Here is a 12,580-nt window from a genome sequence, read left to right as displayed (position 1 = left end):
ACGTATGGGTATATTTGCTAGTAATACTAAGATAGATTCATTTTTATATTATCTTTGTAATTTCATATCTTCATTTTCATTTATAACTAAAAATAATTAAAATATTACCCCTAATGGTTAGATATTGTGCGTCATAAAACATCTCTTAATTTTTATATAATATCGACCATGTAAGATATTGTATTCTCTTCCTTATATGGCATAGCAGTACTCCTACTTTAGTTTTCAATAGCAACAAACGCAAGGCCTATTTTAGGACGGATGAACACCTAAACCTTCAACGGGAGTGGAAAGCACGTCCAATCTTAGGATGATGGGTCAGGGAAGGTAAATTTGTACAATTATGGCGTTTAAACCGCTGAATGAGCTAGAACGGAAAAGGGGAGCATGACAAGCGTGCATTTTTAGGCTATAGTTCACCGCTCCTTTCCCCTTTGATTTTTATTTTTGCTTTCCGTCTTTTCCTTTCCCATGCTTCAGTCAGTATCAGTAAGGCTGCGTTACTCCGTTGCGTTGCTCAAAGGCCAAGCAGCTCTGTCACACTACTTCCTTCCCGGCGCGACCTCATGTTGCCACACATTGTTGGAGTACTCATCCTCCTTCACCCTGTCAAAGCTAAATTTCCTTTCAGCTTGGGATGGGGGTTCGAATTGTGTATGAATAACGGTAGTTACAAGATTTGACAAAGCTCTAACATTTTTTTTCATTTAAAAAAAGCCGAACAAAAACGTGTTTGTTCAGTAAACCCCCCTCTCTACAAGAATGAAAAAGTCGAGTAGCCGAGTAGGTAAAAAGTTTTGCAGGCCGCGAGCGCGAGAGACAGGTGGGCCCTGATGACCATTAGCTTTACCAGTCACTCGTCATGCATGCAGTGCCGTGATCATTCGTCAAGATTTCACATAAAGCAGGCACCAGCGCCCCCCCCCCCCCCCCCTTCCATCTGTAGGCTGGCTCCCACATCTTCGCTAGCTACAGAGCGATGGAGAGGCAGTGAGACCAGCCACGTACTGCCTCCTCTAGGTAGGTCTTCACGCTGCACTAGTCCAGTAGCATGGAAATCAAATAGTCGTCCTGACACTCTTGCAATGGCGGCAATATTGTCAAGTGATCTGAGAATTTTGTGCAAGGGGAGCGATAGGTGACGAGTTGGGACTTGGGAGGATGAGCACAAACCGGCGGCACGCAGCATCAGCTCAGCCGGTACGTGACGCTGCACAATCAGGGCCGTAATGCCGGTGGTTTACTTTGGGCGCTGTGAAAGGCTAGAGCCCAACTAAAAGCAGAGGCTGCATGTTCGTCAACTTTTTGTGGATTATGTGCGATACCGGCGTGGGAATGATGGGGTTTTATGGGTGAGGCCGTTCGAGTTCTGCATATGGTGTGAGATGATCAATGGCAGCCGTGATAAGCTTTTCATGACAGGAGCTTTGATGGTAATCTGAGCAATTGACGATGATCTCACCTAAGCTTCTCCGGTCCATACGTACGGGGATCATATATAGCTGGTTGTCTTTGCTTGTCTGCTTAGTACATTGTAGACAGTAACTGACGACGAAATTATGTCATTATGTGTGTCACAACAGCATCATACATGCCTGACCGGCGACCATATAGTCCCCAGGCAATCCAATCACCCGCCCGTCAGCGAAAAGATCGGTCAGGAGCTTCACCAGAGGCAGCCATCTACCACCATCCTTTTCCGTCAGGCCTTGCAGGACGCAGGGTGAATAAGGCCGTGTTTGTTCCATTGCAAAAAAATTTTGCGATGGAATCTTACTAATTTGAAGTACTAAATGAAGTCTATTTATAAAACTTTTTGCACAGATGGGTTGTAAATCGCGAGACGAATCTAATGATGCTAATTAATTCATGAGTAATCCATAATTAGCGGATAGTTACTGTAGCATCACTGTTGCAAATTATGGATTAAGTAGACTCATTAGATTCGTCTCGCGATTTACAGCCCATCTATGCAAAAAGTTTTGTAAATAGACTTCATTTAGTACTTCATGCATGTGTCAAAATATTCTATGTGATGTTTTTTTGCATTTACGGGATTTACGGGTAAAGATCTAAACGGAACCTAAATTTTCCCCACTTTCCACGCGTTTACTTCGCCTAGTAAAAGTCAAAGGCGCCAAGCTCGCTCCCTCAGATCTGTTCGCAACGCTCCAGACGCCGTCACTGTGCTGTGCTGCCGCTGCCCGTGCCGCGCTGCCGGCCGCCTGCCGTGGCCGGCCGGCGGGGCCCTGCGCCATGACTGCAAGGTTCTCTCTCTCTCACTCTCCGGTTCGTTCGACCGGCTGCGACGGCATGTGAATACGGTGACTCGGTGAGAAACAACGCGAGAACCATGCGTGATTGTACGCTAGGAGGCATGGATCAACTCGACGGAGATTTTGGAGAGGGACGGTTCGGTTTCTTCAACAGTCGGCGACTAATCATGGCGTTCTGATTGTAACCCGACTAATAATTTACCCGACCAGGGAATAGCCTAATGGGCTCGATCACCGACTCGCTCAACAACCAGCCAGCCTGCGAAGCTGCTCTGGGTGAATTAAAAAGGACAGGCAGGCAGGCGATCAGAGGTAGTCGCCTCAAAAATTATTGTTGGATATGTCTTGTCACTTCAAGCAATCGTTGTGTTTCCGCTGTCAGACTGACATTGTTCAGTAACTTTTAAACCTGCAGCCAAACAACAGCTTAACAAACATGTTTCATTAACTTTTACCGTGCAGAAACAACAGCGTAGTAAGCATATATGACTTCTTGAACACGAAGATGAACGGTAACTCAACTCTTACCGTGGGTCGCTTTCAGTTTTCACATAGTACTATTCAAGCTGTTCGATCACCTTTGCTTGTAAGAACAGTACAACCAACCAGGTAAGGTAAGATCAAAGAAAACGTCAGCCCAACCCAACAAACAGTAGCTACTAACAGCCACGACCACAAAGGGATCCACCGCACCTTCAGACTCACATGCAACACAACACCACCGAAAAGGACCGCAATCCCGCGAAATTAGGGGACCCAAAGCGAACCAGACCACGATTCCCATGCAACAAATTCAAAGACTTCCGGATTCCATGCAATGCAACTCCACGGGCGAAGATCCGGCCTAAGAACCACTTTACACCATTCTGCCTCTAGATACTATATAAAGTTGGAAGGTACAGGCAGGGCTGCAGGGGAGGTGGAAAAGCAGGCATGAACATGGGGGCGCCCCACGAATTTATACCAACCACAACGGCAGTAATAGGAGGGCTGCTGAAAAGTTGTCAATCATGGGCGTCTCAAATTGATAATAATCCTATAGGTAGTTCAAGCTTCATGTCCGTTGCACTGTCGCCATGTTCAGCCAGAGCGCTATAAGGGGAAACTAGGACATGGCTAAGACTATAGAAAGCGTTGGTTTTAAGCTAAACAGAGGAGGTGGACATTGAGGTTCGCCACAGGGCTAATGAATGCCGCTTCCAGAGATGTTCATTCGTTCATCACAGGCTTGTTCTCGCTGGCCTTGGGCCTCTGCTCCTTTGGTTTATGCTCCTCCATTTTCCTGTAATCAGACCGAGCAAGTCAATAATCATGTAACCTTACCGCAAAGCATACTACAGATCAAAATAGAAAAACAATAACCAGCTTCGAAATATAAGCATGCACTCCAGGACTACAAGAGGTACTTTTGATGATAAATATTGGCGGGTGGACTGGTGGAGTTTCAAAAATGTTGACGGAAACACACTATAGGATTGCTTCTGTATAGGACCGCAGTTGGCATTACAATTAATTCAGCAGACTTACATCACACAATGGAAATTGCTTTCAGATGCATCCATTTTATGTTAATAAAAACTGTTGTTTCTTTGAACAATGATTTCCTTTCAGCTTAAGCCACCAAAATGAACAGAACAATTTATTTGATATAGAAGTTTAAATGGTCAGCCTCCATCCACTTATATCTCGTAAGGGAGCATTCTCCCTGTATGGAAAGCCATGTATGTGACAGCACAAAATTAGAAGTTTCGCCCGAAAGTAACTTGTCATTGTACATTTTAGGTGTGGATATATTCTCCAATCTACTGACCAACTAAAATAATGATATGCTTATACGAAAACTACCATCTGTTGGAAATACATCGCACAATCAATATATCGTTCTGTGCATAAACAAAGTTAACTGCATTCTTTCACAATTCTAATTCATGCAATAAAAACATAGGTGCCTGAAATTAGTGTCTCAAGATAATTGAAAAAGAAAAACTCATAGGAATTCCAAATAATTCAAAAAAAATCCAGAAAAGAATATAAAAAGCCTCCTCTGTCACCAGGTAATACAGTTGACAACCACTACGGGAAACGGTCAGTTTGCCGTGTGTCTGGACTTTTGCCGTGTGCAAATTTTCGAGCACACGGCAAACTTAATCTTTCCCGTGTGTCAAATCAAAAACACTCGGTAAAATATTTGCCGTGTGCCTAGATCTGAGGCACACGGCAAACAACTCCCCCCACTCCCACTTACCCACAATTATTAACCCGCACCGCCTCCTCCCTCAGATCGATACGCCACCTCCCTCCCTCCCTCCCTTCCCCCTCCTCGCTCAGATCCGCCGCCGCCCCCTACTCTCCTGCCTGCTCGCCGTCTCCCTCCCATGCCTCCCCTCCCCTCCCCCCTCCGTTCGCCCCTCACCGGTAGTGAGGAGCAATGGCGGGGCGAGGAGCGGCGGCGGCTTACCGGGACCGCCCGCAGGGCGCTGCGTGAACTTCGGCTCGAGCTCAGGCAGCGGTGGCGGACGGCGCGGCGCGAGCTCCGGCAACGGCCGTGGACGGTGCGGCGCGAGGTCCGGCAGCGGCGGCCCCTGCTCCTCCTCCTCCGGCGCGGCGTGGCGGCCCCTACTCCTTCTCCAAATCCGGCGCGCGGCCCCCTCCCTCTCCTTCCCCGGATCCGGCGCGAGGCCCCTCCCTCTCCTTCCCCGAATCCGGCGCGCGGCTCCTCCCTCTCCTTCCCCGGATCCGGCGCGCAGCCCTGGACCCTCCTTCCTCAGCGGGTGGCCGCACCATCACCGTTAGGTGTGGCGGCGAGGCCGGATCCGGCCACCTCCTACTTCGGTGCTCGACGTCGACGGTGGAGGGGGCGATGGCTCCAGCGGCGGCGGCGGCTGCAGCGGCTTACAGTGGTGGCGGTGGTGGCAGTTTGTTGGTGGCGGCGGCGTGCGGCGGCCAGCAGAAGTATGCCAACATGATGCCACATAAATGTATTCCCACCAATCGAGATACATGTTGGTTACATAAGCCATCAATAGTCGAAGGACATCATAGGACATACAAAATGAATGAGGTTGAGATAAGGTACACACATCACACTCTGTGCATACAATGGCTACAATAAATAGATGTAGACTATTGCGTGGTACAGTTCTAACCAATATTGATTTGGGTAGGACCAACTCGGCAATTGATGTATAAGTCAAAAATTGTCTTAGTGCCAGCTTTAAGCTTTTGCTACAATGCGAGAGTTAATCCTACATCAAACAGCATTATTGCCAATCTTCCTTAGTCTTACTTCGACAGCAATCAGCATGTCAGTACCAATATGAAACTTCTATATAAAGTAAATTATTTGGGAGAAAAGGGGGCTGTTTGGATAATTTGCTGATCCTTACAAGGTGGGTAAACTGAATCAATTGCCCAAGCTTACCTTTGCTACACTTACACATTTGGTCATCAAAAGTTTGATGGGTACATTCTTAAGTTACAATGGATTTCTAAAAAGAGAGGAAGACACTAGAAAAAGTGAAAAATAGAAAAAGGGAACAAAATATTAATCATAGATAGAATAATGATGGTCGCATATCATTTGCAAAACTACCGTGGCCATGTTGGAGGGGCGAACTTAACTGATTCTTTATCAGAAAGGCTAGACTTTAACAATTGACTCCCATGAGGCATTCAAGGATGTCATGAAAAATTCAATATAACGCACATGTGTGCAGAGATCACAAGAAAGTGGCCCAATATCTCTGGAAACAGCAGCCCATACCTATATCCTCCTTGTATATTGTCATTGCCAACTTGCATATAACCAGCCCAAGTGAAATTCAACTTCATTAAAATAGATGATAAATAAGTCATTTCATACCAAACAACAGCCATAATTTGTGATTTATCATTTTCCCGGCACGAGTAAATGCCCTTACTGAGTCACTTAATCGGTCATTTTTTAAGCACCTTTTTACTAATACAGGAAAAAGAATATATCACTCAGTACATATCATACTATCATATGGTTCATTTGTCCAAGTCCATATTACTCCCCTGAGTATCGTCGTAGTCTGGATAGTCCATATTAAAAGAGGATGGCCAATAACTAGAGTCAGTTAAAGGTTTGGGACCTTATGGACGGGTATTTCTACAGCAGGGCGCACTTGATCAATTCCGGTGGAAATTAAGTCAGTCAGGTTCCTATAGCGGCAAAACAGCTTATGCTTCCTGCTTTTGTCGGCTCCATCAGATTTCTACCCTGGAGGTGAATCTGTAAGAGCTGGGCTCCTTTGCGCTGCAAATTTTCTCTGGTTAGCCATCAAGCAACACATTTCACTGCTGATCGCCTCGCTAAGCGGGTTCTGCCTCACTAAGCTGCTTGCCCACTTTGCGACCAGGAATAGGAAACTGCCCAGCATCTCCTTCTTACCTGTATGTTCACCCTGCAATGCTGGTCGCTATCTCGCAACACCTGAATCTAGTCATTGCTGGGCCAGCCACCGCGACGACCGATTTCTCGGCATGGTGGAGCACAACTATCAAATCTGTGCCTAAAGATAGGCGCAAGGGTCTGAACTCCCTCATCATCCTGGTCATGTTGAAGGTCTGGAAGCATCGGAACGCTTGTGTGCTCGAGGGTGCTCAACCAAGTGTTCAATTTCTCCTCCAGACAGTGTCTAATGAGTGTGTTCTTTGGTGCATGGCAGGAGCATCCAAGCTCAAGGAGCTCCTCGATAGGTCGATAGCCACGGCACCTTAGGTCCTGGGGGTATGGTCATGGGTTGTTTCTTTTGTAAAAGTTGACCTATTTGTGTGAGTTGTATGGAGTACAGGGGTTGTCTAACATTTGTGTTCTTTCCTATTCTTTCTATCTTAAATGAAATGACACACAGTCCTCCTGCACTGTTTGAGAGAAAAAATAACTAGAATCAGTTTGAATAGCTAGCGGTTCAAATGAACATCAGTTTACTGTGCAAATGGTAGTGGAAACTTGAGAAAGAGGCAGGTCTGTGGCATTATATTGTTAAGAAGAAATATATGAAACACCGGTGCATTTCCATGCTAAAGAAAAAGCAGCTATGTTTTCAAATCGTCTAGTCGAACCTAGTCGCCATGGGACCGATCAGACGACTAGCCGCGATTAGTCGTCGATCAGGCCGATTAGTCGAGCTTAGTCGGTCCTAGTCGTCTGCCTAGTCGTCCTATGTGTCCCAGGACCGATATGATATATGTACTACATATTACTTAATAAAAAGCAAGTATGAAGGCAACAATAATGATCAATTTTTCACTTATTTGTGAGAGATGATTTGTGAACTGTCCAGAACTCTGTATTCCTGTCCCATAGTTCATATTCCTGTCTCTCAGCCTCTATATACCAAAAACCTAATGGGCCACCTTGCAAGCCCATCGCCGGCCGAGGCCCACAACTCAAACAGCCCACAAAACAATCTCAAGTCTGATCGTTTTCCAACCTGATCGTGCGACTAATCGCGACTAGTCGACGACTAGTCGGACGACTAGAAAACTAGTCGCCCAGACCTACTCGGTGTCCCTTATCGGGGTCACCGGACCGATAAGCCCGACTAATCGCAATTAGTCGGACAACTAGATAACATGGAAAAGCAGTCCAATTCCCATGTCTGGAATGATCTTTTGCAGGTCAAAGATGCGTATGTACTGTTGGGGTTGTCCCTGGAGCACGCGCTCAGCTCTCTCTCGGATTTGCTCGCTTGCCCACGCTCTCACACTCGCCAGCGAACCAAGGAAGAGGAAGAACAGGAGACACTGGAACTTGGCGACGAACGCCCCGGCGACGTACGCCTGTATGTTGGCCTTTGATTGAAATTGTAAACATACACGCGGCTACCTCATACGCAGGGGAGCTCGGGGCTATAAATCGGCCTGGAACGCCATGGAGCTTACCTCCACGTTCCATGATCCGCAGGACCCGCACGACGACGCCGGCACTCCCGCACGTCGTGGCCTTATCCATGCAGATCAATGCCACGCACGCCACTCCCCTAACTGACACCGCTTACCACGGCAGCACACCTGCACTCCACTCGCGAGGATGACCCGGACGTCTAGAACGCGACGCAACGCGCTCTGACTCTGTCACGGCCACAGCTTCTCGCGTGACTCCGACTCGACACGGCTGACACACGCCTTACACTGTCACCATCGCAGCCCATGCGCAACGAACTTGCGCAGCCCTGCAGGTGCCTGAACTCGACCACACACTCGACAACGCGACACACGCGAACACTCACACATGCCAGGATAACACCCATGGCATGACACATACGCACATGTCAAGGTTAGTGCTAACATGTACATGGAAGGAAGATGATAGTGGGAAATGGAAACAAAACAAATCTTTGGAAAGATACATGGTGCACAGAGTTACCGTTAGTGGCCAAATTTGCTGATCTTTTTAATATTTGCAATGAACAAAAGTGTTCTGTTGCCCAGTTAGCACATAGTGGGTGGAGGCTCACTTTTAGGCATTGGTTGGGAGAGAATTTGCAAAACCATCTGAGAGAGTTGTGTGATATCTTAACTTTCTTCCCCTTGAATGAGGAAGATGATTACCCAAAGTGGTGCTGGGAGAAGTCGGGTATCTTTATGGTGAAATCTGCATATGAACATCTTTGCTGTAATGAAACTGGAGCGTCATATAAGATATTTGGCAAGCAAAAATTCCTCTAAAAGTAAAAATATGGATGTGGCTGATAAAGCAGAATGCTATCCTTACTAAGGATAACCTGGCCAAGAAAAGTTGGGTGGGAGATATTCACTGTGCTTTCTGTAGAGAATGAATCTATACCACATCTTTTTTTTGAATGCAAGCTCGCAACTTACGTCTGGAGTCTGGTAGCCTATGTTATTGGGGCTGGCAACAGGCCCACTTCTTTTGAGCAATATTGGCTCTGGGTCCACAAGTATTTACAAAACAAAAAATATGTTTATACGGTGGGATTGGCTGCAATATGCTGAGCCATCTGGAAGTCCAGAAATAATGCTTGCTTTGAAAGAAAATTAATCTCATCTCCAACGGAGATAATCTGCTTAGCGAGCTCCTTCCTATCTTACTGGGCAGGTCTTCAGAAGGGAAGTGCCAAAGAACTGGAGATCGGTGCAGGAGCCGGCAAGACGGCTGCGATTAACTTCCATCCTCAAGAAACTGAAGGTGAAACAGGGACGGTGCTGTTGCAGTGATCTGCATGTCACTCTTCATTGTTGATGGCGTTTCTTCTGGAGGCGGGTGGCTGTGTGGTTGTTTTCGGCTCTTATCAGAGCATTTCCTTTCCTTGCTGTTAGTAGTAGTTCCCTTTGCTTGTTGTTTGCTTCTTCGTCAGACTTGTAGTTCTTTTAATCTCCTAGACCATTGTGTGAAATTCCGAACTGGTGCCCTTCCGGGCGGAACATGCTAAACTTCTGTAATTTCGTTTCTCTAAAGTAATGAAATTCGGGCCTGGCCCATGCTGGCAAAAAGAAAAAAATGCTTGCGGTTCAAATATGATCGATTGTGATCACAATCTTTTTCTACTGGAGATGGTAATGGGATTGTCTTAAGCTTGGCACGGTCTCCTTGACTCCTTTCGATCCTTGGGTCCGCCACTTCTTGCAGGTGTGTGTGTGTGCGGCGGCCAGGTGCTTGGTCGATCGAGTCGTGGCGGCGCTAGTTCAGGAGCAAGAAGATAAGGTTAGTCAGTTTGCATGGGTGCATGCATGGTCGATGGACTGGATCAGAGCTTTCTCTTGGAAGAGTCGTTAGCATGTGTGCTCTTAATGGTAGGAGATGTGGCCTGCATGTAGGGAAGTGCTTAGTTGTTAAGCCATGTGGTGTTTGGCCGGGTTGTGCGGCCAAAACATGGCTAAGGGTGTGTTGATATAAGACCTGTAATCAGCGTTTGTTTGTGTGGTGAAAACTGAAAAGAGAAAGAGGAGCACCAGTGTGCGGAGCTCCAAAAGCTCGTGTGTGTATCTGTGATCTCTACTAGCTTGTGTCTTTTCCAACAACCGAGTGAAGCTAGCAAGGAGTGCTTGCTTGCATTTGTGCTGAGAGTTCACAAGGGGAAGGCTGATCAGTTTGATCAGTTCCAACACAATTCACCCCTTGATAAGATTAATCATTTTTATTTATCCATGCACAAGCAAAGTTTTGGGTTTAAATTTTGCTAGATGATAGATGACATCGTAACACATTATAGAACAGTATTTCAAGCATTTTTCATCATTATTTTGATAGGGTATTGATATTTAATAAGAAATTAACCCTTATGATATACAATTATATAAAAATTATAACAAATAAATTCTTTTTTGAAAGAAGATAACAAATAAATTCATAATATATTGTTTGACATACATTGTGATGCCCACTACAACCCTGCAAAATCTTAAACTAAAATTACACTTGTATGTAGAGAACTGAAAAAGACAAATTTTATTAGGAGGTAAATTGAACCAAGTGACATAGTTTAAGGGCCAAATTGAACCAAGGGATAGTTAAAGGGGTTATATAGACTTAGGCCATACTTGAGGGAAGTAATTTTGGCTTTTTCCTTTGTTCAACCAATAATGCAAGATTAGCAGACAGCCAGACACACTACTTAATTCGATAAACACAATATAATTAGTCTGATAAAGAAGGGGCTTCAACTGGTGACCAGAAAGTGCAAGAATTATATTAGAATATAAACATATATCATTGTACCCTCTGCTTCCCTACAATCCAAAAATCATCAGCATTAATAACACCAACATCAAAATTTGAACCCAAAAAAAAATCTCCCAAATGCTTATTACCAAGGGAAGCGCCCACGGAACGACCCCACGATCAAGGATTACAACATCCCCTGCGGCCCTGCCTATGCCCCCTATTCCTGATAAAACGCTTCCCCCTAATTTGAGGAGCTAGATTCTCGCAATATCCAAATTCGACACGTCCGAGGCGCCCAGTACCACGCGCATGATCCCCCGACGCCATAGAAAGAAGCGCAAACAAGAAGATAGCAGCGCAACCAAATACGAGGAGACGACGGGCGGCGGGCTGGGGATTTTTTTTTTTGGCATCCAGGAGACAGGGGTTAGAAGAGGCCAGGAGGGAGCGGGCAGACCTCTTGTCGGCGCCTCCCTTCTGGCTGAGGAAGGAGCGGAAGAGGGGCGAGTTCACGTCGTAGATCATCTTCTCCTTCTACCGCCGCCGATGCTGCCGCAAGCTAGGGTTTCGTCCTCCGGCCACCCTTGCTCCTCTCCGGCGAGCGCTCCTGCGATGCAAGTGTGTGTGGGACTGTGGGCTGATGGGAGCGCAGCACAGTGGTGGGCTGGGCTGTGGTGCCGATTATATGATAGAAATGAAAGTACGGTCAAGAACAGAGTAGAGTTTTCGAGTTTTGAAGGCGATTAGGGATCCCAATTTATAGTGTCGTATCATCAAGATACTATCTTTAGAAACTATACTCCACAACGCATGATGTCTTGGTGCAGATTCCTACTAAACTCATTCTCTCCTCTCCACTTATCATATTTGCTCTCCATTTACGATGAAAACATCATCTCACTCCCAATACACAACTTGTAGTGTCTAGCGTCTTGTTTACGTGTTGATACTGAGTCTTACATGAGACCTAGTTTCTTCCCCTCACTCTACTCTCTTTCATTTATTATGGTGTCACATAAACTAAAAATCCTACGTGACAGCATTTATGCTATGGAAACTATCCTACATGGAGGGTTTGGGATGCCCTTATGATAGAAATGAAAGTAAGGAGATAGTAGTAGTAGGTATATTACAATCATAGATCCAAGTTACAACACTTACTAGATAGTGTTGCGTTCATGTCGTGCGTTCTGAAGTAGGTTGAGCACAGCGTGTAGCGGGAAGGTGTTGGCTTGATCCCGCGGTAGGTATGCTTCTGTTTATCTTCCAAATGTTTCTAAACGTCGTTCAATTGCTTAGCCTATCTGATTCTGAGCTGCCATCCAGCAAGTGGACAGAATATACAACAATTACGCGTCTTTAGATCCACATGGCCCCTACGGTACGGAACCAAAAGATAAAAGAACATTTACATCTGAAGATAAAAAAAAAGAGGACACAAAAAAGAAAACCCCGACACCAACATTAATTAAGGAAGCCAGGAAGTATGGACATGCGAAGAAAGAGAAAGAGAAGAACAAAACGGAGAAGCAAATCACTACCGCCAGCTGCAACAAACGCCTACAAACCATCACCTGACCGCAGCAAGAAAGGGCCACCCTGCAAGGATGGCCACAACAGCAAGGAGCAACGCAGATCAAAAGCGACCAAA

The 12,580-nt window shown here is 46.0% G+C and overlaps 1 protein-coding gene across 1 annotated transcript; it reads right to left on the bottom strand.

Annotated features, from left to right (window-relative positions):
- Positions 1–3,173: 3,173 nt before the first annotated feature.
- Positions 3,174–11,586, bottom strand: LOC120684312 (wound-induced basic protein-like). The gene is made up of 2 exons (XM_039966187.1): positions 11,387–11,586; positions 3,174–3,558 (listed from the first exon to the last, which is right to left on the bottom strand). The coding sequence occupies exons 1-2, from the start codon at positions 11,452–11,454 to the stop codon at positions 3,486–3,488; spliced, it is 141 nt and encodes a 46-aa protein (XP_039822121.1). The 5' UTR covers positions 11,455–11,586; the 3' UTR covers positions 3,174–3,485.
- Between the last annotated feature and the right edge of the window lie 994 nt (positions 11,587–12,580).

Source organism: Panicum virgatum, chromosome 8N, assembly GCF_016808335.1.
Source record: "Panicum virgatum strain AP13 chromosome 8N, P.virgatum_v5, whole genome shotgun sequence".
In the NCBI taxonomy this organism is placed as follows: domain Eukaryota; kingdom Viridiplantae; phylum Streptophyta; class Magnoliopsida; order Poales; family Poaceae; genus Panicum; species Panicum virgatum.
This window is presented reverse-complemented; position numbering and strand designations above follow the sequence as displayed.

What these genes read in the sequence shown, in the direction of transcription:
- LOC120684312 (XM_039966187.1), bottom strand. Translation starts at nt 11,454, where the DNA reads ATGATCTACGACGTGAACTCGCCCCTCTTCCGCTCCTTCCTCAGCCAG. An exon ending in AAGGGAGGCGCCGACAAGAG is followed by an intron (nt 3,559 to 11,386) that starts GTCTGCCCGCTC and finishes GTCTGATTACAG; the next exon opens with GAAAATGGAGGAGCATAAAC.